The 27,479-nt window shown below is 43.0% G+C and overlaps 1 protein-coding gene across 2 annotated transcripts in view; it reads right to left on the bottom strand.

Annotated features, from left to right (window-relative positions):
* Positions 1-20,679, bottom strand: part of KLHL7 (kelch like family member 7) — a 42,779-nt gene extending 22,100 nt beyond the window's left edge. Inside the window, exons 1-5 of one of the 2 annotated variants that reach the window (XM_056118502.1) lie at positions 20,321-20,444; positions 17,785-17,916; positions 2,105-2,207; positions 713-806; positions 205-329 (exon numbers count right to left, since the gene is read on the bottom strand). In XM_056118502.1, coding sequence (XP_055974477.1) covers positions 205-329; positions 713-806; positions 2,105-2,183 — 298 coding nt within the window. In that variant the 5' untranslated portion in view covers positions 2,184-2,207; positions 17,785-17,916; positions 20,321-20,444. Of the gene's footprint in view, positions 1-204; positions 330-712; positions 807-2,104; positions 2,208-17,784; positions 17,917-20,320 lie in introns of both variants that reach the window. The other variant, XM_056118501.1, reaches the window with a different exon arrangement.
* Positions 20,680-27,479: the final 6,800 nt, after the last annotated feature.

Below are 27,479 nucleotides of genomic sequence, written 5' to 3'. Positions count from 1 at the left end.
TTTTTGTCACACCCAGTAACTCTCAGGGGTTACTCCTGGCTCTTAATTCAGAAATTACTCTTGGAGGTGCAAATGGGACCATATGGGATTCTGGGGAGTGAACCCAGGTCGACTGCATGCAAGACGAATACCTTATCCACTGTATTTCTCAGGCTCCTATTAAAAACATTAAAGATTTAAAACAATAGATATCTGATTTCTTACCAAGACAATTAGAAGCATCAACTTGCTCTTTCAAAAAATCAACACACATTTTCTTCACAGGTTCAATCTGATACTGGTTTGCGGCATCTAACAGAGACTGAACGTTGTTGCTATTCACAGAAATTCTAGGGAGATGAAAAATTAATTTTGCAAAGAATATTAATTTTCTATATTTTTATATTAAGTGATGCTACTCTAGAATGTATTCTTCAGCCCCTGAAATTAAATTTAAAAATAAAACATATCAATCCTTGAATTAGTATGCAATACAATCCTCAAATTCCCCCCTCCATGTAGTTTTTCACTCTGAAGAATGTGCAGAGCAATGCTTTGGTAGGATCTAACCTTACTCTTCCCACAACAAGAACTTTTTATTTTGGTTTGAGGCCACATCTAGCAGTGTTGAGGGGTTACTCTCAGTTCACAGTGCTCAGGGACCTACTGCATGCAAAGATTTCACTCAATCAATTTGAGTTCTCTCTCCAGCCCAAAATTTTCCTTAAATTACCTAGCTGTATAGGCAAATTCCACAAGTTGTTCAATAATGTCAGGTTCAGCATCTTTAAGTTCTACTTCAAAGGATTTTGATTCAAGCATGTTGGCTAAAATGAAGAGAAGAAACAAATGTCATGAGTAGTATCGTGAATTTAACCAAGGAACCAGATATTTCAGAAATACATTAATCATGGAGAACAGTAACAGATCTCATGGAAGAATATACCTCAGAAACCCCAACAATCCCATAATAAATGCAAACTTTCCACAGTTGATATGTGTCTTTATAAAGCCTCAGAAATGACTGAGTTTCTATTGGTGCGCTTAAAAATTTAAAAAGCCCAAATGAGAGCTTGCAAAGGTATCACTGTTCACCAAAACCCTGGAAATATCTAGAGAACCAAAGAGAAAAGGTAGAATCATTGTCAAGTCTGATCAAGCCATAAGCCAATGCCAAGTAAAGAAACGAGGCCTTGGTCTCAGTTCTCAACAACAAATCTAGGTTTCTTTCTAGAATAACTTATTCTTATTCCATTTAATCTGCTACATAAAATGTCTTAAGATTTATTTGTTTTCTTCACCTTTTTCAACATTAAGAAAAACAGTAACAGCAAACAACAACAGCAAAGATACTAGAGGTTGTATTACGTCTTTAGGGCTAATAAAAGGTCATCTGTCCTTTGATCAATCATCACCATTTCTGCTTTCAATGAAAATGGCTTTTCGTTCAGACTAAAACTCATTTTCCTTGAAAAAAGATATGCTTTTCTTTTTTGAGCCACTCCCAGCTATGCTCAGGGTTTACTCCTGGCTCTAAACTCAAGGATGACTCCTGGTGAGGCTTGAGGAACACTATGGTATGCCAAGGATCGAACTCCGGTCATGTGTGCAAGGCAAATGCCCTACCCACTGTACTATCACAGATCACAGATCATCCTGTTATTCGTCGATTGCCTCGAGCAGGCCCCAGTAACGTCTCCTTCATCCTAGCCCTGAGATTATATTCAAGGCTCTTTAGGAGAATGAGACCCATCATTGTTACTGGTATTTGGCATATTGGGTACGCCACGGGGAGTTTGCCAGACTCTGCCGTGTGGGCAGGTTACATTCGATAGCCTGCCAGTTTGTCAAAGTAGGAATGAGATGTCATAATAAGATGTCATTTGCGGCCACGTGGTTCCGGGAGCTGGTTTTTATAGTCTCAGAGTCTTGGCCGCTAATGGGATTACACGGAGCCAGGGGGCCAGTTGGTGGGTGTGACCCCCGCCTACTGGAATTTGGAGGATCTGGGTGGAGGATACTCGACTCCAATCCGAGTAGGCTTGGAGATCTCAGCCCCAGAACCCACGTGGCTTTGTACTATCACTCTGGCCAAAAAGTGCTGTGTTTTACTTAAAATACTTACTTGTGAACATTAAGTTAAAGAAATGACTGGCTGCTGCAAGGACAACACGATGAGCTGGTATCTTTCTCTCCTGGACCATAAGGATCACATCACACAGTGTTTTCTAAGCAAGGGAAAAACAAACAACATTAGAAAAAGGGTTCACCAGGCACCAGGCCCAGCTGAGTGGACAGATGGGTACTTGTTAAATTTGTTAAATGCTTCCTGTAGTAGGAAGTGTAATTTCCTACTAAAATAATCCTAATCCAGTATAGAGTTGTGTTGATTTTTTTTTTCAGCTTTTTGGGTCATACCCCGAAATGGTCAGGGGTTACTCTTGGCTCTGCACTCAAGAATTCCTACTGGTGGTGCTCAGGGAGGGGACCATGCGGGATGCTGGGAATCGAACGCGGTTCTGCTGCTTACAAGACAAACACCCTACCCACTGTGCTCTAGCCCGTTTTGTTTTGTTTTTTTTAAATCACATTTCTAACTTATAATAATCAAACTTATTTATAATAGATATCGCCTAGTTAGGAAGGACAAAGTTGCTGTCATGGATCAAAATCTGGCACTGAACTTCCCAACAGTTGGGGAAAAGAGCGGGGAAACTAGGGTTGGAGGAGATAATACAGTGGGTGGGATTTTTGCCATGTACACAGTTGACTTGGATTAGATCCCGGCATATGGTTCCCAGAATAATGCAAGGGATGATCCCTGAGCACAAAGCCACATATGGCCCTAAACCCGCGTACCGTCCCCCCCCCAATCATATAATCTAGAAAAATCATCAGTAGTATACTAGTTCTTTAGATAGGCCACATTATTATTATTTTTTAACGACAAACTCTTAGATATTTTCTCAGGGCAAGATTTTATGAGGCATTAAATGACAGCAATATCCTTGATAGTGTTTTTCTTTTTTGGGGGGGAGGGGGTCACACCTGGCTCTGCACAGGGGTCACTCCTGGGTGGCACTCAGGAATTACTCCTAGCGGTGCTTGGGGGACCATATGGGATGCTGGGAATTGAACCTGGTTCAGCCGCGTGCAAAGCAAATGATCTACCCGCTGTGCTTTTGATCTCCCTTGATAGTTTTCAAACATAGCAACTTCGTTGTAAAAAGTTATCTGTGATAATATGAACTTAGCCTTCATAGATCTGACCTTATACGGAAACAACTCAGAACAGTCAGAGTGGATCAATGAAAGTACATGTGTCAATCTCTCTCTTTAACACTTCTCCCAAACGTATTTATGATAGGAACTAGATAAGGCCAGTTTCAAGTGATTTCTGATTAAAGTTATGTCACTCTAGGTTGCTGAAAAAAGGCAGATCTAGATTTAAATACTTACTGAAGTTAAAAGATATGTTCAGGTTAGTCTCAGAGAAAATGCAATGTCTACTATATGTGTCCCTCTCTCAGTGATTGGCAATATGAGACAAATAATATATTCAAAGTGGGAAAAAAAAAAGGATGAGTAGTCTAAATCATGACTTGGTAGCTCAGAGGACATAACAGTTTGCAACTAAGTATTTTACTAAAATTTAAAATAGCTTCTGAAAGCAAATTTCTGCTATTTCTTACACTATGTTACTCCAGAAAAAAACCCCAAATAAAATGCTAATGCTTAAGAGAAAGGAAATGGGTCCCAGTAAACAAAAAGATCAACCAAATTTCACTTTAATAGCATATGTAGATTTAAAAATAATAAGGCCTAGGTGTATTCTTAGAAATTATGCACAGATTACTCATAGTTGAAACTACTGTTGTCCTAACAGTATATTAAAATTTGGGGGAGGAGGCTCTCTTTGTATTGGAGGAGGGGTTCCAGAGTATAAATATCATTCAAGTGATTTTGCCACATACCACACCAAAAAAACACCAGGTATCAAAACCAAACTAACTACCTGGTTACCTCTACAATGAGCTTATCAAATAGCACAAGAGAAAGAAAAAGGGAAATAAGGAGAGGGGAGGGGAGAGCGGGGAGGTATCGAGGTATGTGGCTCATTGGTATAAGCTTTTTGCCTTGCTGCATGAGACCCAAGCTCGATGTCTGGTACTGCCAAAAATGAGGAGAGGGACAGGGGAGGAGAGAAAGAGGAGAAAGGGAAAGAAAAAAAAAGCTCACAGGATAGTAAGCAAATCAGATCAGGGTCATCACAGGGGGCAGAGAATGGATACTGACGGAAAGTTCCAGAAAATGTGTCTGTGCTGCAGCAACAAACCCATTTCAAGGCACATTCAGCAAAAGGGGTTTTAGTGAAGGCAATTTCTAGGCACTGAAAAAAGAGAAATCAGAGATTTTGTATGGCAACTGAGTCCAAGAATAATCTTCACCTGGATATTATTAACGTGAGGTGGTGGTGAGTGAACAGAGTGTAATCTTTTGTGGGGAAGGACTGGAGGGGTGGGGAGGCCCACCTGGCAGCACTCAGGGGTAACTCAAGGCTCTACACTTAGAAATTACTTCTAGCAATGCTGGGGGGACTATATTGGATGCAGGGGGTGAAACCTGGATCGGTCACATGCAAGGCAAGCACCCTATCTGCTGAACTTTCGCTCTGGCCCAAGGAGAGAAATCTTTTGTATTCAGGGAAAAAGTTAAGACTTGGATAAACTGAAGAACACGAGTGCTCATAAAACCTAAATGGACAGGATATAAAGCTACCTTTGGACAACACATATTCATTGGATAAAATTTAAGGAACAACACTTGTAGCTTTTTTATATACCTCCATATTCTGTTATTGCTGTAGTCAACATTTTTAGCTTTGGAATCCTTAGTCTTTCACAAACAGCATAAAACTGTACGAATTAGGCTGAAGTTACAGAGATTATTCTCAATTGGGTTTAATCCCTCATCCTTTCCTATGATGACTTATATTCCATTTTATGTATATAATCTTTGGGGATCAGGCACCGTCTCCCCGGCAGTCCTGGCTCCTGGTGATATGGTGTTACTTGGGGCAACTAGGGCCATATCCAGCAGGGCTAGGGACCATGTGGGGTCAGGGGTCAACTCAAGTTCTCCACATGTAAGGTAGAGTACCACCCCGTGCACTATCTCCCTAGCCCTATGTCATCTTTCTTCAATGCTATTTTAATATGCACCCTTGCTGTCTATTTTTTCTTTTTAACTGCTAGTTGTTATTTCAGTCATATTTTCTTTGCAAATTTTTCTTTCATGAAGGACCTATCTATGAAATATACAGAAACTGAATCCAGTACTGAATTACCTGGATACTGCTCTAGGAATGCAAGGGCCACTGAAGAATAATTCTATTTAGATCATTCATCGTATCGACATATTTTTTTTAGAAAAACATGTAGCAAACATCAAGAAATGGCAAAGGGTATTTGAGAAAATTCACTATTCATTTCCTGGAGCTTGATATATAGTAAGGTAGGTAAAACAGTTGCTTTGTCCACAGATGAACCTGGTTTGATGCCAGGCAATGCATATAGTCTCCCCAAGCACCACCAGGAATGATCCCTGAATTCAGAGCCAAGAGTAAGCCTTGAGCATCACTGAGTGTGACCCAAGAAACAACAAAATTTATTTTCTGGGACTGAATGTTATTTTCAGAAATTAACAGAAAACATACTTAAACCGTGAACCAGCAGAGGTATTCACACACAGGTTTGAAATAAGATAGACATGTACTTGCTATTATCAGTATTCAACAACATTCTAGAAATGTAGATAAATCAGTAACTAAGAAGAGATAAATCATCTTAACACTAGGATTAATGTAAACAGCCAGTTAATGGTTAGGTAAAGATAAAATAAATATGAAAAAACAAAACAATCATCTAAATTATATGTGAGTAGTAAGCCACAAAGAAACATAATAGAGGGGGAAACACCCAAATCATAATTGCTACAAAATGATTAAAAAATAAGAGATGAATCTCAGAAATGTGAAGAATCTGGGACTGGAGTGATAGCATAGCAGGTAGGGCGTTTGCCTTACATGCGGCCGACCCGGGTTCGGTTCCCAGCATCTCATATGGTCCCCCAAGTACCACCAGGAGTAATTCCTGAGTGCATGAGCCAAGAGTAACCCCTGTGCATCGCTGGCTGTGAGCCAAAAAAAAAAGGGAATGTGAAGAATCCATGTTTATTGGAAGTATGGTAAATAATAAAGATATTTCATAAATGTGGTGAGAAGATGGAACAAGGATGATGTTTAGGGCAATGAAACTATTTCATAAAATACTGTAAGATACACTTTAATTTTAATTTTTCAAAACATATAACAAGAATGTTACAATACAAAGAGTGAAGTCTAGGGGCTGGAGCCATAGCACAGCAGGTAGGGTGTTTGCCTTGTATGCTGCCGACCCGGGTTCAATTCCCAGCATCCCATATGGTCCCCTGAGCACCACCGGGAGTAATTCCTGAGTGCAGAGCCAGGAGTAACCCCTGTGCATGGTCAGGTGCGACCCAAAAAGCAAAAAAAAAAAAGTGAACTCTAATGTAAGGCATAACTCCACTGGCTTGTCTTTTTTAACAAATATACCAAACTATGTTAGTCAGAGCACTCTATTCCTCTCTGTATGGAAGGGGAGAAGTACAGACTCTGCTCAATTCTCCTGGAAACCTAAAACTGCTCTGAAAACTGAGTCTATTAATATTCAGAATGTGGGGGCTGGAGCAATAGTACAGCGGGTAGGGTGATTGCCTTGCATGCAGCCAACACAGATTTGACTCCCAGCATTCCATATGGTCCTCCGAGCACCGCCAGGAGTAATTCCTGAATGCATGAGCCAGGAGGAACCCCTGTGCAATGCCGGCTGTGACCCAAAAAGCAAATAAATAAATAAATAATATTCAAAAGATGATAGGGCCTTTGCCTTGCACGCGACCAATGTGTCCGACCTGAGTTCGATTTCTCCTCCCCTCTTGGAGAGCCCGGCAAGCTACCGAGAGTATCTCGCCCGTACAGCAGTGCCTGGCAAGCTACCCGTGATGTATTCAATACGCCAAACACAGTAACAAGTCTCACCATGGAGACGTTACTGGGCCCACTTGAGCAAACTGATGAACAACGGGAGGACAGTGCTACAGTGCTACATTCAAAACGTGAGGAGGTGTCAGATAATTAGAAAATGGTAGTGGGCTGTACTCCGTTAAGGAAAACTTTGCTGCCTCTTCTAACATACTTTCCTTTCCTTTTTTTTTTTTTTTTGTTTTGCTTTTGGACCACCCCTGGCTATGCTTAGGGGTTACTCCTGGCTCTATACCCAGGAATTACTCCTGATGATGCTCAGAGAACCATATAGGATACTGGTGATAGAACCAGGGTGAGTTGAAGGCAAGGCAAATGTACCTGCTGTACTATCATTCCGGCCACCTATACTTCCCTTTCTTAACTCCAGGCTGGGCAGAAGGATTGAACCATCGCTGAGCACACATTTGGGGCTCACTCCTCCCCCAACTGAAAGCTGGCCTCCATTTGACAGAGCTCACTGGGATAAGACTGGAAGAACTGTCCCCAGTCATTGGTTAATGAGCTTCAAGCAGTATGAGAAGTTCAAGGGACCAAAGACACTGTCACTGTCACTGTCCTCCCGTTGTTCATTGATTTGCTCAAGTGGGCCCAGTAATGTCTCCATGGTGAGACTTGTTACTATGTTTGGCATATCTTATATGTCACAGGTAGCTTTCCAGGCTTTCCGAGAGGGGCAGAAGAATTGAACCCAGGACGGTTGGGTCGGCTGCGTGCAAGGCAAACACCCTACCCACTTGTGCTATTGCTCCAGGACCAGAGACAAGGAAGCCCAATTCTAAGCTCGGATCAAAGTCCTGTCCTCTAGTTTGTGGTTGTTACTAATTGATGTCTCCTGGGTTTACATCTCAGCTGTTCAGAACCAGCAGAGAAAATCTGCCTAACCCCCATATCTAGACACTCAAGAACTGTAAATAGAGTGTCTACCTTCACCAGGACAGAATTCGAGACAGAATTTGGTGTTGCTTTAGAGCTGTTGGGAGCTTTCCATTTGTTTTGGTGAGAGGAAGAGTTCGTTGGTTAGGAAACTGGCAAAACAGGAAGCATTTTAGACATCTTTTGGTAAAATGACTTTTAAATCTCCTTATATGCTTGCCAGGCAGAACTTCAAAGGTCATCTTCATTTCACGGAAACTCCACGACATCGTAGGATTGTAGGAGGCACCGACTTTAGGAATATGGGCAAGCAACGGAGGCATGCAACAATGGTCCCAGAGTCTATTCTTCATATACTCAAGGAGAGGACTGAGGAATGACTAACTTTTGGCTTTATGTAGCTTGTCAACAGCGTTCTGCAATCAGTCCCTCCCAGCATGATTAAGTTGGCCCTGGGTATAAATCCCTGGGCAGACTGCAGATTTCAACTACAGTTAAATTCAACTAAATGGGCAGAATTTAAACCACTGAGAAGATAAAGGGAAATGGAGCCCTCATTATATAGAGGCTAGACCATCTTCTTGGCTTGTGATATTAGAAAAGACTTAATAAAGCCATTAAAAAAAAAAAGCTCCAAAGGCAAAGAGAAAATTAAAAAGGCCTAGTGCCAGGAAGCTAGGACAGGGATTAGGTACTTGCCTTGGGTGCTGCCTAATCTGGTACTGCATATGGTTCCTTAAGTATCACTATGAATGTTCCCTGGGCAACACTAGGTGTGGCCCCCAAATCCTCTCCAAAAAAGGTAAAGGTAAAGGCCCTCCCGTTGATCGTCGATTTGCTCGAGCGGGCCCAGTAACGTCTCCATTGGAGACTTTGTTGTTACTGTGTCTGGCATATCAAATACTCTCCAAAAAAAATTTTTTTTTTTTTGTTTTTTGGGTCACACCTGGCAATGTACAGGGGTCACTTCTGGCTCTGCGCTCAGGAATTACCCCTGGCGGTGCTCAAGGGACCATATGGGATGCTGGGAATTGAACCTGGGTCGGCTGCGTGCAAGGCAAACGCCCTACCCGCTGTGCTATTGCTCCAGCTCCATCAAAAAAAATATTGTTTTAAGGGCTATCAAGGAATTGTTCAGAAAAGCAGCAAGGGGTGGGCAGGGTGGGGGAAGAACTGGACTTAAATGTACATACGAACAGAATAAGAAAACTCACAAAGCAAAACAAAGGCATATTCTCAAATTAATAGAAAAAAAATTTCCTTCCTTAAAGACACATATAATACATTTGGCCAAACAGCTTTGAAAGGGAAAGGCAATATAACTGCTCTTTGAAAGATGGGAGAAGGGCCTGGAGAGATACTACAGCAGGTAGGACACTTGCCTTGTGCATGACAGACCCAGGTTCATTCCTCAGCACTCCATAAGGTGTCTAGAGTCTGCCAGGTGTGATATATGAGCGCACAGCCAGTAGTAAGACCTGAGCATCATTGGGTGTGATCCAAAACCCAAAACCAACCAAATAATCAAAATACACCCCAAAAACGAGTGAGGACTAAGATATAAAAGAGTTATTCTTGAAAGTGATATAGACCAAAGAGATAAATAGAGATGGAAGAAAATAATTATTTCTCTTAGAATCTGGATGTAGAAAATCTTCAGATTTGTCTTAAACTTAAGAAATAAAAGTCAGACTGCTGGTCAAGACTGGGATACTTGGGGCTGGAGCTATAGCATAACAGGGTGGGCCTCTGCCTTGCACGCGGCCAACCTGAGTTCAATCCACAGCATCCTATATGGTCCCCCGATGACTGTCAGGAGTGATTCCTGAGTGCAGTGCCAGGAGTAACCCCTGAGCATTGCTGGGTGTGATCCAAACAAAACAAATCAAAACAATAATTCTGGGAGACTTATAACTGGTAACTACACTGAAGTTCAAATGAATCTGAAAAGGAAGATCAGCAAGAGTATCGCAATTGCAAAGTCATATGAAAACAGGAATGGCACATGATCTAGTAAGTATTTCCCCAAGTGGGCTGCACTGCTCCCTTGGGAATGGAGGTAAGCAGTGGGACAAGGGTGGGGGGTGCAGGGGGGTAGGATAGTAGTAACTGCACACAATTGGATGGCAATTTGTTTGCTTTAGGGAGATTTTTTCAGGGCTGGAGAGAGAGTAGAGCAAATAGGGCATGTATCTTGCATGCAGTTCAATGCCTGGTACCCAATATGGTCCCCTGAGCCCTGCCAGGAGTATTCAAGACCACAGAGGCAAGAGTAAGCCCTGAACACCACTATGGGTCTCTGAGTGAATTGTTTTTTTCTTTTTGGGTCATACCCAGCAATGCACAGGGGTTACTCCAGGCTCTACGCTCAGGGATTACTCCTGGTGGTGCTCAGGGGACCATATGGGATGCTGCGAATTGAACCCGGGTTGGCCGCGTGCAAGGCAAATGCCCTACCCGCTGTTCTATGGCTCCAGCCCCGAATTTTTTTTTTTTTTCCAAAAAAGGGCTCAGCAGGAGCCTCTGCCACAGTGAAACATCTCGGACACTTGTGAAAATAAGACTCTAAGGGAAAGAACTCAGTCACATTAAATTATATCAGGCAGCCCAGTCCAGGACTCAGTTAGATGATGGACTTCTCTGTAACTGGAACCAAGTGACTGAAGATGGGGCAAGTTGGGGGAACTAAATCAAGTCTACACAACCTCTCAAGTGGCCGTGACAGTAGTACGTTAACAAAACAAACATCTGGATCCAAATTCAAGAAGAAAAGAAAGGAAGATATTCTGAGTTCTATACAGGAAGAAATAAAAAGAACTAAGGTTAACTTGGGACCACTGGTGGTGGAAAATGGGCACTGGTGGAGGGATGGGTACTCAATCACTGTATGACTGAAACGCAAGCACGAAAGTTTGTAAGCCTGTAACTGTACCTCATGGTAATTCACTAATAAAAAATAAATAAATAAATAAAAAAGAACTAAGATTAACCATTTAGTGTGGGCTGCTGGGAAGGAATAAATGGACCATGGAGGGAAATAGGACACTAGAGATACTACCCATTTCATCACAGAGATTAAATGAAAGAAAACTGTTTGCTACGTCCCCAAAACCTAGAAAAGGCAAATCGTGAGAGAATGCAAGACTTTGAGAAGCAGACTTTTTTGTCTTTGTTGTTGTTGATGTGGTGGTGGTGGTGGTGGTGGTGGGGGTGTGATAGGACGTGGGCACACCCAGCAGTGCTCAGGGATTACTACTGACTCTTCAGGAATCACTCCTTACAGGCTCACAGGACCATATGGGGTGCTGGGGATCAAATCTGGGTCAGTCACATGTAAGGCAAGTGACTTACCCTCTGTACTATCAGTCTAGCCCCTGTTCATTGGTTTATTGGTTCCCTATGGGGTGGGCTGGAGCGATAGCACGGCGGGTAGGGCATTCGCCTTACACGCGGCCAACATGGCCAACCCGAGTTCGATTCCTCCGCCCCTCTCGGAGAGCCCGGCAAGCTACCGAGAGTATTCGATATGCCAGACACAGTAACAACAAAGTCTCCAATGGAGACGTTACTGGGCCCGCTCGAGCAAATCGACGATCAACGGGAGGGCCTTTACCTTTACCTTTACCTTATGGGGATCCCAGGCCTTAAAGAAACCCAAGGTAATTTCCTAGCTCAAAGAGATGAAAAGAAAAAAAGATGGTCTCCTGCAAGTGATAGGCTTACCAGGAGCATACTAGAGACATGAGGTGTAGAACAATCAGAAGTGAAGGCTACAGACATGTCTCTCAAACAGGAGAGCACACTCAGTCACTAGACAAAACTTAATTACGTCCGCACGGGGTTGTTAGGAATGCCAGGTCTGGGAGGAGGCTCCAAGGCTGAGTACACGTGCCTAGATGTGCCCTGGCACCCTCCTACTCCCTCCTACAAGTGACCACAGAGGAGTCCCCCTCATTGGAGTATATAGCTGGATGTCATACTGAGTGGAGGAGTCCCCCCACTCCGAAAAAACAAAAACAAAAACAAAAACAAAGAAATGAAAAGTGAGCAGTAAATGTGCAGGATGGGCGGCAGGGAATAAAGAGCAGCTCTAAGGAAACCCAGCAGCGGAACATTTTACCCTGACACATTTCTAGCAGGTGAGCTCATCAAGTCTTCAGAGAAAACAAGCCTCCAGATTGCACCTACACTCATTGTCCTGACTCTGAATATACCCTCCTACACCTCCCCACCTCCCTTCTACCCCCTCCCCCCCACTTTAGGGAAAGTTGCCTCCTGTGAGATTAATCATCTTTACACTGGATCTCGTCTCTGTAATCACCTACCAGTTCCACATTCTGCCTCATATACTTAATCTAACCATGCCAAATGATTTCTTCCTACTGGGATTTAAATTTTATTATTTTTATTATTATTATTTGCTTTTTGGGTCACACCCGGCAATACTCCTGGCTCTGCACTCAGGAATCACTCCTGGTGGTGCTTGGGGGACCATATGGGATGCTGGGAATCGAACCTGGGTCGGCCGCGTGCAAGGCAAACATCCTACCGGCTGTGCTATTGCTCCAGTCCCTCCTACTGAGATTTAAATATACCTCTCCCATGAAATAGACAAAGCCAAACAACCATCATGACTCTCTCACTGCCTTCAGAAAAAAACCTGAAAAATGGAATTTTCTACCTGTTCATTTGGATTTTGATGATTTCCATGTCTGTCTTTCTATTAAAATTCTCACTGCTGGGGCTAGAGATATAGTACAGGGGTTAAGATTCTTGTCTTGTGCTGAGTTGTTCCAGAGCACCCTAAAGGGGGGGGGGGGTGATCCCCATGCCCCCCCCCCCCCATGCCTGCCCAAACAGAGTCGCAGCAGCTGAAAAGCTCCACACTCAATTGCTGCCATGCTTCTGGCTGGCCCCAATGCTCGGATGAGCCTCATCCAGAAATTAATTTGTTACAAAATTCAGGTATGTGGGTTTTTGACTAAAATCTCCAGCCTTCATGGGGTTGGGGATGGGCTGCCTCTCCCTGTACTTCTAAAAGCCTGGCAGTCATGCACACACACCAAAGCTGCCAGTCAGTTAAGAATTTAACTCCAGCTGTATCACCCCGTTAAAAATTTTGGACGAGGGGCTGGAGAGATAGCACAGCAGGTAGGTTGTCTGCCTTGCACGCGGCCAACCCGGGTTCGATTCTCAGCATCCCATATGGTCCACTGAGCACCACCAGGAGTAACTCCTGAGTGCAGAGCCAGGAGTAACCCCTGTGCATTGCCAGGTGTGACCCAAAAAGCGCCCCCCCCCAAAAAATTTGGACACCCTGGAGCATGTGGCTGACATTTCGGCCATGCGACCTCTCAAACTCTGCAACACTGATAAACCAGAAGTAGAACAACAGATTGAATGGGATGTAATCTAGAAGGCAACCAATCTCAATTAACAAAATATAAACACAGAAGGCTTAATCTGCAACATTGTAGTAATCTCTTATACAAGGACTTAAGAGCTCCATGGTGAGATAAAACAATCTTCACTAACTAGAGAAACATGTTTTGATCATCCTTTTAGCAAGTTTAGCAAATTATTTATAACAAACAATGTATAATAAATTATTGAGGGTCTGCTATGATGCTATTGGCACAGGCTCAAGGGTGACTGGGAAAATTAGAAATAATGGTCTTGGGAACATGCAGTGGTGGTGGAACTGGTGCTGGAATATTGAGTATCTGTAACAAAACTAATAAAATAAAAAAAAAAAAACCTCTTGCCTTGTACACAGCCAATTTGGTTCGATTCTTGTCATAGGGTACCCACAGCAACATCAGGAATGATCCCGGAGAGCACAGTCAGAAGTGAGTCCTAAGCACTGCAAGGTGTGGCCCAAAATGAAACAAATTCTTACTATAGCTAGAAAGTCCTCTATAACTACATACTATGAGCATTTTCAGTTCTAATCTTATTCTAATTTATTAGCTTCAAAATACGCCACGGGGAGTTTGCCAGACTCCCCGAGGCGTATTCAATATGCCAAAAACCAGTAACAATAATGGGTCTCATTCTCCTGACCCTGAAAGAGCCTCGAATGTGGCACTTTTTCAAATCTCAGGGCTAGGACGAAGGAGACATTACTGGGGCCTGCTCGAGGCAATCAATGACCAACAGGAAGACAGAGACAGGGATAGCTTCAAAATTTGCCATGCTCCTGAAACTACTGATTTTATTCTTCTGGTAATTCTCCTCCATCCCTTTTAAATCTTCCTCATAGGCTCATTCCCCACTCTTTATCTTAGATCCTTGATTCTCCACAGCTCCAAAAAATCAGGAAGATCTTCTATCTGTATCAAACTCACAGATTTACACCCCACATTAAAAAGTTTTTAAACCAATAGATAATTCACAAATATAACATCTACTCTTCAACTCTCAGACCTGTTGACTCACCACAAACCTCACTGCCTTATGGAAAACAAATACTAAACATACCTTTGACACAAACTATAATCCTTTCCTCAAACTTGTGACCCTTATCCAGCAACTCCTTTCTAATAAATGGTCTCACATTCCACCTAGTTATGCATCCCCCAAACCCTGAAAATCCCAAGTGATTCTGTGTACTGAATCCCTCAGCATCTCCACCAACACATCTGCTATCTCCACCACAGTAATGAAAATAACTGAGGTCTATTGGAAACTTACTCATTTGCAGGTTTTGAGGCATTATTTTAATTTGATCATCACAAACACAGAAGGCAGTTATCACTGTTGATTTTACCTCCTAAATTTCCAATGTTTATCATCTTTTCTTCATTGATATTTCTATTGCTGCCATCACTCGAGTGCAAGGGACCATCTCACTGAGCTACTGCAACAATTCCCAGGTTTGCCAGCAACCATTTAAAGAGCTATTTAACTCATTAGCCAAAGAAGTCCGGATCTTTTTTCAAAAGCAAAATACGTTAACACTGACTTCTTACTCCCATACTAATATGCTTAAAAAGAATGGGGAAGAGGATTTAGATAACGACAGAATTCTCTAATTTGATGCACACAGTCATACAATGGCAGGTCCTCTTTCCCATGTCTCCAGTTTCATCCCGCACCATCTTCTACCTTATGTTTGTGCTCAGGTGACACTGGCCATTAATCAACTCCTGTCTGTATCTGCCATTCTACGGTAAGCAGGTCTTGGATTCAGGGCCTCTGCGTATGTTGTTCCCTCTGCCTATAAGGTTCTTTCCTCCATACTACATATTTCAGCTCTCAGGAATTACCACTTCCTTCATGAGAATAAAATCTTCCTTCCCTATGCCCTCACTGCATCATGCTTTTTTACTTAATAATAACTACCACTGTTGACAATTTAATGTTTTGTTTGTGCCATTGCCTGATTGCTTTCCTATTAGATTATAAACTGTGTGCAGACAGGCCCTGTTAGGTTTGCTCACCAAAACTACCCAAGATTCTATCAAAAAGGCCCTGTACACAGTGAGTTCTCAGTAAGTAAACGTCTGAAGGAGGAATTAGAAAGCCAAACGGAAATGGGAGAAATAGTGATCTAAGAAGCAATGGGGAGGGGAGATTATTTATAAGGTAACATGGAGACTAAGAACGAAGGGATTGATGAATTAAAGTTGAAGAAATTCATGGAAAATATGTAGAGTGAAGTAAGCCAAGACAAGAAAGGCAAACACAGGTGATCTTATTTAACTGTTGCATATAGAATATTGGATGAGGAAATGCATTTCCTCCATATGTAGTATGGAGGAAAGAACCTTATTGTAGTCAAGTGGGGGGATGCCTAGATCACTCTTGACCCCAGTGTTTAGAGAGAAGGATAGGGATGGAAAGAAATCAAGGGAGGAAGAAGAGAACAGGAAGTAATGGGTGACTAGGCATCAGGGATTAAGTTATACTGATGGCATGGGAGAGTGGTATAACCAAATATCCAAAACACAGACTCAACTACACTGAAAACATGAGATCTAAGCTGCAACCACTGGAACTTTGTAATGTTTCTGTCAAACTGAAAAGTGGGGGATAGGGTGGGGATTGGGGTAGTGAGGGAAGTTGACATTTGTTGGATTGTAGTTCCAAGCATTTTAGGTTTAACATTGGGCTGTCCTTTCTCCTCTTGCAGGGAGTTTAGGTTAAATGAATTACACCCATCACAGTGCCAGGCACACCCAGTTCTAGTGAGCACTTTAATCCTCTATGTTTATCATTAACCTCTCCTTTATGCTCTTCTCCTATCTGTTAATCACAAATATTTCCAAATCAGACAACAAATATCTCCAAATCAGAAACTGTAACTCGAAAAGTCAAACCTTCCGATGACTCTGGATTTTGCTTATGTAAGTAAAATATAATTTTTCTCTTTCCTTTATGTCCATTGCATTGTTTATTTTAGGGCAATGTCCTTTTTGTATAGACAAAGGAAGACAGTTAATGCTATGCTTCTGTAACATGGGAGTTAACTGACTCCTAATAATATTTACTCCTGGGCATCCATCATGTTTACTTGACTTAAGCCTCAGTTCCCGTTAGATTGACCTAATTTCCTAATACCCCAAAAGATGGGTCCCAAGGAAGGACTTGGATGGACCAGAAGCTACCCTGGCTTCAAAAGAGACAGTCTAAGAAGTATGATAAATAATGGTCATGGAACAAACTCTGTCATAACCCAAAAAAGAAGTAATTAAATAAGGACCCTGTTGGGGTTAGGAAAAACAAACCTGGCCTGCAGACTGTAGTCAGGGAAATATAGGAGACGTCCCCAGGAAAAGCCACCCTCTACCTTGAGTCCAGAGAGACCATTTGAATTTAATCTAGGGTATAGATAAAGCCTATATCTATTACTGTATTCATACAAAGTGACTAGAAATATTATTAAGAAGTAAATTTAATGTGATTGTTTAAGTGATTACCAGCAAAGGAAAGGAGAAAGCAATATGTCCTTAAATGGAATTCTGCCCTTCGGCAGATCTCCCAGAAGGAATCTAGAATGCTGGAACTCCTAAATGATATTCTGTCTTTGGGGGAATCTCCTAGTAGAACTTCCCTTGAAGGAAGGGCTTTATATCTGTTCACTGTTTATTTTAATGTCACCAACCACACCTATGTGTAACTGCTGTCTCTCAAACCATCATGATTTCTCTATAGTTAATGTTGAGAGATTTGAATAAATGGCCACTGATTACCAACCACTAATTACTAGTCTGTGGCCCCGAAGACTTGGTCTATTGGCTTGGGGGTATGGTCATCAGCTCTGAACACACGAGGGGACCCCTGGTCACCATTGGTGACTGACAATAACAGACACTCGTGGTAGAATATTATATGTCTAAAATTCAACTATCAATAACTTTGTAAATCACAGTTAATTTTTTGAAAAATAAAAAAATTTAAAATAAAAATTTTTTTTTTAAAAAGTTGAAGTTCAAACATGCCTAAAAGCTAGTGGTTAGAATAGTACAATGGCAACATTAAAGCTGCTCATTAAAGATGTAATAACCAACAGTTAAGACTTTCCTGATGGAGACAAAGATCAGGCAAAAGTACAGGTCTTAGACAGATAAAAGAAGCAGTAGAATTAAAAGGAAAGTGTCAACACAGATTTGTAGATTTGGTGATGGAGGGTTCAGAATTAGCAAGTTTTAAACTAAAGACCTATTTCTTTGTGATGTCAAAAGAGGCATAAATTGCTGAAAGGAAAGTACAAAGAAAAAACCTGGGTCAGAGGAACATAATTCAGTGACTAGAAAGAAGGATTGTTTACCATCTCAGACACCCTTGCAGAATTTAGGACTTACCTGGCAGAAGGTTGCCCATTAATGGAATATTCTCTAGCTGAGCTTGAAAGCTTGGCACAAAGAAGGTAGTCAGTAATGCTCTTTGGCCAGATGGGTGTGAAAAAAGGGACAGGATCGAGAAAGCTTCGGATCCTGGAAGAGTAAGAAAGAGATGGTATCTGCTAAGCTGGAGAGAGAGAAAAGAAGACAGAATAGAATTAATAGGAAAGTCTGGATGATGGGGCTAGTTTTATGAGAAGTGTGACAAAGCACGTATGCGGAATGGTTGGTAGCGAGAACAGGAAGGAAAAATGCACCATCAGAGGTGTAGGCTATGATTCTGAACCCCCATTTACAGGTGGGGCTGTGTACAGGCGACTACAGAGAGCTGAAAAAATGAATACTTAAGATCACAACATCAAGTAGTGGAAGTGTCGATGGAACCCAGGTTCGCCAATGTCAATGGATTCTCAAATTCTTAAAGGAATGAGTCTGGGCTCATATAAGTGGGAGCCTGGTTATCCAAGTACTCACGATTCTGGGTGAACCCCAAAGGAAAGAAGTCATAAAGGGACACTAAAATAGTTATAAAATATATTAATGAATAAGCAAATTTATAAAATTAGTCCTCTGACGTTCCTCATCTGGCTCAAGATTAGCTTATACTAATTTTTTTTGTCTGAAAATTCCCATCAGTGGCTCTTGTCTGTCTATTCTTGGAGAATCCTGTGTTAAGACGTCAATGAGATCAACTGTGAATTGCACCTTTACATCTATCTTGCACAAGATTCAGGAGTCCATGACATTGGTAAAAGTGCTATTGGAGGATGGTCTGGAAAACATGCAAAGTCACTGACAAAAGGCGAATTCAGTAGATTAAGGCCAGTTGCCGCCCTGGAAGAAATCTCTGGCTGCTCACCAAGCAACCATTTCCCATTCTATTACTCAGTAATAGAATTTCCACTTTCCAGTAATTGTGTTTCTATTTTAACAGTAAATAAGACAGCCGTTAACATAACCTAAAATTTAAGAAATAGATACAAAAAAATTTGGGGGGAGTGGGGTGGGAAGGTTTGGTGGGGTCCACTCAGCCTAGGTCTGCCCCTGTGCTACAGGAGGGTGCTTTGGGATCATGCGGTCTCTGGGATGGTCCTTGGGTTCACACTGGACCTCCCACATGCAAAGCATATCCTCACTCCTTGGAGCTCTCTCTCAGGCCCTGAGAACCAAATTTTAAATTCAAAGAGATAAACATCCAGTCTCAGACTATTTTCCTCTTTCGTTGCAGTTGCACTGTCTGTAAGGGAAAAAGCAATGCTTCTTAGGGAGGATTTGCTGAAAACAAATCCGTGCACTGGTGAATGCTACCATGTACAGACACTGGTTAAGAGCACCAGTTAACTTGGAGTCAGTGGTGGTGTGAAGATAAAAAGGTTTACACCAAAAGAACGTAAATGCATACAGGATGAACATGAGTTACATCTAAGTACAAAAATCAGCCATGCACAGCTACCTGGATAGAAAGGCTAGAAAAGACATTTTACACTTCTATTTACTGCATTCGCACACCAAGCCAGCCGAGGATGAACAAAGATCCCAGCAGCCAGAGTTTGCATTCAGAAACCGGAAGTTAACGTCTCCATAAAAACCTAAAATTCCTTTACTGGTGTCCATATTCCCATCTGAACCTGCAGATCAGCTGACTGGATTCTGCAGTTACTCTCACGTCCTGCTTTTTTTTACCCCACCTCTCGGAACATGGGACCGCAGCCAGAAAACCTAAACAAATCAAAGCGCCTTCTCTATACACAAAATCAAAAAGTAACCCCGGCGAGCCTGCACTCTGCTTATTGGATTCAGATGTTTCGGAATTCAACAACAACAGCGACACGCCCCTCTCGTCTCCGTTCTCCCGCGTGGAAAACGCGTTCTCTGCACGACCCACCTAGAGCCGGAGTCCTGCGTTTTGTAAAACTCAAATCTAAGAGAACAAAGAGCTGCTCTTAACAACAGGGGCTCGTCGTGTCCTTAAACGGTACTTATTGATGACTCGGTCTGATCTAAATGAACACGTACAGGTTGTGCCTTCGCCTGGCTCCTCCTGGCTCAGGCTGGCGGGGGCTGATTTTTAAAGACGCGCTGGCTCGGAGCCAGCAAAGCTTCTGGGGAGGGGTGGGGGGGGCTTCGGCTGGGGCGCTGTGCCAATGGGCTTCTTCTTCCCACGAGATCATGCGCCACCCAGAAGGACTCGCCAATGGAAGAATTCTCGCCTCACAAAGAGATAAGTAGGGCAGAGGTGTTATACAACCGACATCCAACGCCGAACGCCAGGCCGAGGAACCCCTCAGCAGCGGCCCGGGTTCCACAGCATCGCCGGGGCCGGGCAGTTCTGCTCCAGATCTGCTGAACGCGACCCCTTACCAGCATCTTGGCCCGTGCGAGCGATCGGCGTGCGAAGCAGGAGCGGCTCGCGATCCCGGGACCAAGATCGGGACCCCCCGCTTCCTCCCTCCGTCCCACCCACCGTCCGGAAAGTCCACCCCCCGGAGGGCGCTACCTGTTTTCGCATGCTATTCATGACGCCCATGAAACCCGCCAGCAATTTCGCTTCTTCTCGGGCAGCAAGTTTCTTCTCGGTCTTCTTCTTGCTGCTCTTCTCCACCCCGGAGGTTGCCATCCTCCGTCAGCTAGAGATTCACCTGCGGAGCTCGCCGGGGCGGGCGAGGGGACTGCAGGCTCCTGGCAACGCTGGCGTCTCCGTTAACAAAACGCCGAGGTCAGGAGTGATGCTGGAACGCCCCGCTCCAAAGCCCGCAGCCGGCGGCGCGGCACTGTAGGCTAACAGACCCCCCTCAGTGGAGCCCGAGGGATGCGATGCCTGGGGGTCGCGGCGACCTAGTAGAACTGCAGCGCCGCCGAGGAGTCTGCGCGTTCCACTTCGGGGGGCGGGGCCGTTTGGAGGGGGCGTGGCAGGGTTATGACGTCACTGGGACGCGCCGCTCAGGGAGGCGCAACTTGCTGGCATCGCCTTTGCCGCTGTCTACCCGCAGGCTTCCCGGGAACGTGCTCGCGGGGACTGTGGGCTGTTGTCGGCTCGAGACAGACTTCCCAAATTTCAGTCACGGGGAGAGATTTTTTTCTCCTTGACTAGGCGCATAACACGTTAAACTGTCGCCCATGAATGTAAACGCTCTAGGGACAGGTTTGGTGTTTCCTTCGCCATTGTATTAATTAGGTTCTGGCATGTTGTTAACGCTCAGTTAAATATAAAGTGATGATGGAATGTCACGCACTGCTAGTTTGAAGCTCACGACATTGTGCAAAAGATTTACTTACTGGGGATTCGTATATTAACAACACGTGTTGTAGGTGTACTGTAGGTATGCTTACCTGTTGTCTCCTTGATTGATATGCAGTACACGTCCGTCTAGACCGGGTTACTCCTAATGTATGGAACCAAGATCAGTTAATTCCAGAAATCTTCAGTTCATCTTTTCCTTAGGTGCTTCTGGAATATCAAACTCAATCATGGGACTTTTTTCCTTTTTCCTTAAAGCAACCTGTGGTGCTCGGATCTGCAGCGCAGTCCTGGGGAGGTTGCTAAGGGCTACTCAGGTGACCAGGTGGTGCAGGGGATAGGACCTGGGCTTCCCTGGCAATGCACTTCACCCCATTCAACTTTCTCCCTGACCTCTCAATAGCAGAACTTTTGAAACAAGTGTCATTTATTCCTTCTAGTGTTTAGTAGTATACAGGATTGTTTTAAGTCTTATATTAATTTATATGCTGCTGTATTTGCTTCCGCGTACCCGTATAGGTAAGGTAAAGGTAAAGGCCCTCCCGTTGATCGTCGATTTGCTCAAGCGGGCCCAGTAACGTCTCCATTGGAGACTTTGTTGTTACTGTGTCTGGCATATCGAATACTCTCGGTAGCTTGCCGGGCTCTCCGAGAGGGGCGGAGGAATCGAACTCGGGTCGGCCATGTTGGCCGCTTGTAAGGCGAACGCCCTACCGCTGTGCTATCGCTCCAGCCCGTATAGGAATATATAAATATATGTTTTACATAAAATAACTTACAAAATTGAAGTGTTAAGGATCAACAATACAGCATAACAAATGAAACATCAAGTGGCATGTGAGTCTTCATTTGATTGTGTTGGGGGAGGTGACTCACACCAGAAGAAGGAGGGTGATTTATTTGAAGTGGGGAGAATACAGGTAGCAGCTTCCCTTTCTACCCGCCTTGGTCACTTGGGGAAGTGCTGGGGAAATCGAGGTCTGATGAAAGTCTTTGATGAGCATCTGCATCGTACAGAACTTATGTCTCACAATGCAGTTATCAGACTGCACTTTTGTTCCACTTGTTCTGCTGCTGGCTTGGGAAATGATCCCTGCCAACCCAATTCCTCAGGGAGCTGTAGAACTCAGGACGGAATTATTCTTTCCAGGAAAGAAAAGTTAGCCCCAAATCCTGCCCAGGCCCCTAGGTCCATCGCCTTTCCTGACAGGAAAGAATTTCAGGAGATGAATAGTATTGTAAGTAAATTTATTTGGAAAACGAGAGAGAGAGAGAGAGAGAGAGAGAGAGAGAGAGAGAGAGAGAGAGAGCGCTGCTGGAAAAAAGTGCAAAGTACACATCACAGAGATGCAGGCCACTTCCCCAAAATGGAAAATTGTACCCTAAAGTAGAAAACTACATATCTCAGGCAGAGATGCAGACAAATGTGCCCTCAAGTACATTCACATCTCAGGCAGAGATGCAAGCATTTGACTTTCACATGGCTAACCCAGGTTTGATCCCCAGCCCCACAAATGATTCCCTAAGCCCTGCCAGGATTGATCTCTGAGTGCAGAGTCAAGAGTCAGGCCTAAGCACCATCAGGTGTGATCCAAAACAAAGAAATAAAAATAAGAGAAAAAAATGAACTAGAACCACTTCACACTTACTAGGGTATTATAATTTTAAAATGTACTGTAACAAGTGTTGTTAGAATGTAGAGAATTTGGGATCCATATGTATTGGGATTCTTAAAAAGGTGAAGCCCCTTTGGAAATGATTTTGAAAAGTCCTTAAAATATTGAAAATAGAGTTATCTTATGAATTTCCGTGCCTAGAAATACACCCAAGAGACTTAAAAACATGCCCACAAAAACACTAAAACAGAGAAGTTTTGGCAGAATTGTTTTCAATAGCATAAAATGAAAATAAATGCCTATCTACTTATAAACAAATAAATGAACTGTTACAACCATATAATAAAATATTATTTAGTTAAAAAATGAACTCACAGTACATAGTATAAGATACACAAACCTTGAGAACATCATACTAGTTAGTGGGAATGTTGTCTGGTTCTTTCTCTAAGAAAATAGTATAGAGACACTTCAAAAAATTAAGAAAAGAATTTCCATATGACCTAGCGATTCCATTTTTTGGCACCAACCCCCAAGAGCAAAAAATATTAGCTCAAAGAAAAGGTGTTTGTGCTCCTATGTTAATTGCAGCACTATTCACAATCCTCAGGACCTGGAAACAACCCAAGTGTCCAAGAACAGATTAGTGTATAAAGAAACTCTAGGGGGGTATGGTGCTGCCAGCAGATCAATCTGTACCTGTGAGGCGAGTGCATCAGCAGCCTGATGGCGCCTTTTGACTTCCAAATACCCCAAAATTGCTGCTGTGCCTTTGGCCAGACCCCAGAAATTTGGGGCAAAGTTTACCAAGAAAGTAAACGGCCAAAAGTTAGGTATGTGGGAGACACACCCACAAACCACCTTCGGCTCAGCTATATAATTGGAGGCATGGCCTCTCTGGTTCCTGATCGAACAGCTTAATGACCATGATCCCAGAAACTCAGAAACAAATGTCGGAACCCAAAGGCTTTTGGCAGAAATGCTTCCTGTTCCTGCAGTGGGTTACTGGCATTGGGCCACTCCAGGTGGAAATAGGTTTTGTGCCTTGGCCTGCTCCCCTTGGCGGCCCGGTGACTGCCATTTTCCAGAAGCCACAGGACAGTCAGGTTTGGGCCTGCAGTGATGAGACACTTCCTCCCCATCCCAGCAAGACCCCAAGTTGCCGCCTACAAACAGCCTCTCTGGCTCCTGATCAAGCTGATTAATGGCCATGATCCCAGAGACTCAGAAAAAAATCTCAAAACCCAGCGGCTTTTGGCAGAAATGCATCTGGACCGCATACAAGGTGACTGCTGCCTCAGACTTCTTGGAAAGCCAGGTATGAGCCAGTGGTGACGGGGCAACTGCAGTCTCATGGGAAGGGGGATAGTACAAGCTCGTCCTTCACGCCCTACCGAGGTCACAAGTTGCACCCCAACAAGCGGCTCTCCGGCACAGCCATGGCTCCAGAGGCGAAAGGACTTAATCCAGAGCCCGGCAGCTTGTGGCAGAAAAGTGAATGGACCGTGCACTAAACTACGGCACCATGCCTCCCCGGGAGGGAAAGAGTGTTGCTCCCTTCTGCCACCCCCCCCCCCCCCCGGCAGCAAGGTGGCCGCTGCCTCAGAGCTTATAGGAAAACCAGGTATGAGCCAGCGGTGATGGGGCAACTGCAGTCTCATGGGAAAGGGGGGCGGTACCGGCTCATCCTTCACGCCCTACCGAGATCACGAGTTGCCCCTCACAAGTGGCTCTCTGGCACGCCATAACACCAGATGCACAGAAACCAATCTTCTAATTATCTGGCTCTTTGCAGAAATCCAAAATTGCGGGGTCATTATGGCAGCTGCACGACATTATATGATTCTCATAACCAGCTATAGAAAACAAAGTATTTCACAATGCCTTTTCAGCAATTCTGATTGGGGGGAAATTCTAAACAATAATGGTGCATCTTTTGTCGAAATAATGAATGTAATCAATGTAGAGAAGAGTTAAGTAGAAATCATCTGCCTCACAGGCATTGGGAGGGTTGGGAGGGGTATATTGGGGTTCTTATTGGTGAAGGGAAAAGTGTTTGATCATTGTATGACCGAGACTTAAACCTGAAAGCTTAGTAACTTTTCCCACAGTGATTCAATCAATAAATATAAGAAGAAAATAAATAAATAAATAAAATTATAAAAAAAGAAACTGGAATGTATACACAATAAAACAGGACTCAACTATAAGAAAAGATAAAATCTTGCATTTTGTTCCAATATGGATGAAACTGAAAAGTATCATGCTGACCAAAATGAGTTAAAGGAAGAACAGATACTGAATGATCTCACATATTATGGAGTATAAAGAAACATAATAAGGAAATAAACAAAGGCCAGTGATAGAGGGACGCTGGTACTCTGGTGGTGGGCGTGGCGGAGCAACTTTGTGTTCCTGAAGCATTCATATAAGCAGTATTTAAATCTGGTGTCTATATTTTGAATTATGCTAAGTTAAAGAAAAAGACAGATTGTGTATTATATATTTATATTCCTATAATATTTATAGAATACGCAAATATGTAGAGATAGCCAATAGAATAGTGTTCCAGGGACTGGGGGACAGAGTAATGGAGAGTGATCATTAATGAGGAAGATACTTGATTTGGGAGTGACAAAATTTTCTGGGTTTAGACTGTGGTGATCATTCACAGGTCTGTGACTAGTGAAGACCACTGAGTTGTGGGGTCCTGAGAGATAGTACAGAGGATAGGGCACTTGCTTTGCACACAGTCTACACAAATTAGATACCTGGCTTCCCAAATAGTCCCCTGATAACTTCTAAGAGTAATCCCTGAGTGCAGAACCAGGAGTGTACCCCAAAACAACAACAACAACAACAATAAAAAGACCCCACACTGAATTGTGATATGTAAATGGATTTTTTAAAAAAATTGTAAATGCAGTACTTTTTCATCTTGAAAGGAAACATAAAATACAGTTTATTAGAATTCTGTTTTTACAATACACCTCTAGAATATCTGTGAAGTCTCAGATTTCATGATTGTAGATCACAGCTAGTACATGTCCTGAGAAATCTTGCAATTACAAGCAAAACTATGCAAAACTGCTTCTTATGTAGAAAAAAAAAGATAGAAAAAAGTTCCAATCATAAAAATTTCTATATATGCCAAATAATTTATATATACAGTATATTTAGCTACATATTTCTAAAATCTTGGTGGCTTGAAAGCACAATTTGATTTTAGGACACACCCAGCAACACTCAATGCTCAGGGAGCATTCCTTTTTTTTTAAATTTATTTATTTTTTTAATTTTCTTTTCTTTTTTTATTAGTGAAACACCACGAGGTACAATTATACACTTACACATTTTTGTGCTTGGGTTTCAGTTATACAGTGATCAAGTACCCATCCCTCCCACAGCGCCCATCCTCCACCACCACGGGTCCCAGCATCCCTCCCACCCTCCATCCCCCCATCCCACCCTGCCTTAAGTGGCAGGTCATTCCCTTTTGTTTTCTCCTTTTGGGCTCTGTGGTTTGCAAGAGAGGCATTGAGTGGCAATCATGTTTGGTCTATAGTCTACTTTCAGCATGCTTCTCCCATCCTGGGAGGATCCTCCCAACACCCTTTATTTGTTGCTCCCTTCTCTATCTGAGCTTCCTTGTCCTCTAGCACGTGTGGCTGTCCTCCAAGTCATGGAGCAAAATTCCTGGTGCTAATCTCAGTCACTCCTGGGTGTTAGTCTCCCTTTATGTTACTTTATGTTCCCCAGATGAATGCAATCTTTCTGTGTCTATCCCGCTCTTTCTGACTCATTTCGCTTAATATGATACTTTCCATGTAGTACCACTTGTGTATGTAAATTTCATGACTTCATCTTTTCTAACAGCTACATAGTACTCCATTGTGTAGGTGTACCAAAGTTTCTTTAACCAGTCTTCTGTTCTCGGGCACTCAGGTTTTTTTCCAGATTCTGGCTATTGTAAAGAGTGCTGCAATGAACAAACAAGTGCAGATGTCACTTCGACTATACTTTTTTGCCTCTCTGGGATATATTCCCAGGAGTGGTATTGCTGGGTCAAATGGGAGATCAAATTCTAATTTTTTGAGAATCGTCCATACTGTTTTCCAAAAGGGTTGGACCAGTCAGCATTTCAGGGAGCATTCCTGGTGGGCTCAGGGAACTTTATGGGGTTCAGGGAACCATATGGGGATCAAACTTAGGTTTACCACATGCAAGGCAAGTGCCCTTCCCACGTACTATTGCTTTGGCCCCATAAATAGCATTTTATTATCACACAGTTTTGAGGGTGCTCAGGGCCCAGTCAGATTATTTTCATTCAAGAACTCTCATGCAATTGCAGTCATCATGGGCACAAGCTGGAGTCACTTTTTAGACTTTTTAGTATCCTTTTAGATATACTGGGTGTTAGCTGGCACCTAGGTAGGATTGTCATCCAGAATATTGTCATATATTCTGTATGTAAGTCTTTATATTAATTGGGCCTTTTCACAGCATGGCTGCAGGTTTCAAGAGAAACAGATTTTAAAAGATAAGACATAAGGCCCGAGTGATAATACAGTGGGTAAGGCACTTGCCTTGCACACAGCCCACCTGGGTTCAATACTCTACATCCCATATAGTCCCCCGAGCACTGCCAGGAGTGATCCCTGAGTGCAGAGTCATGTGTGACCCAAAAACTAAAAAAGTAATTAAAAGGTAAGACAGAGTGATTGGCACTTTAATTACATAACTGCTGAAGTCATAGCATTATTTCCAACTATATTCTTCTTGTGGAAATAGTCTCAAAAGTT

The sequence above is a fragment of the Sorex fumeus genome, unplaced genomic scaffold, assembly GCF_029834395.1.
Source record: "Sorex fumeus unplaced genomic scaffold, SorFum_2.1 ptg000037l, whole genome shotgun sequence".
Classification (NCBI taxonomy): Eukaryota; Metazoa; Chordata; class Mammalia; order Eulipotyphla; family Soricidae; genus Sorex; species Sorex fumeus.
This window is presented reverse-complemented; position numbering and strand designations above follow the sequence as displayed.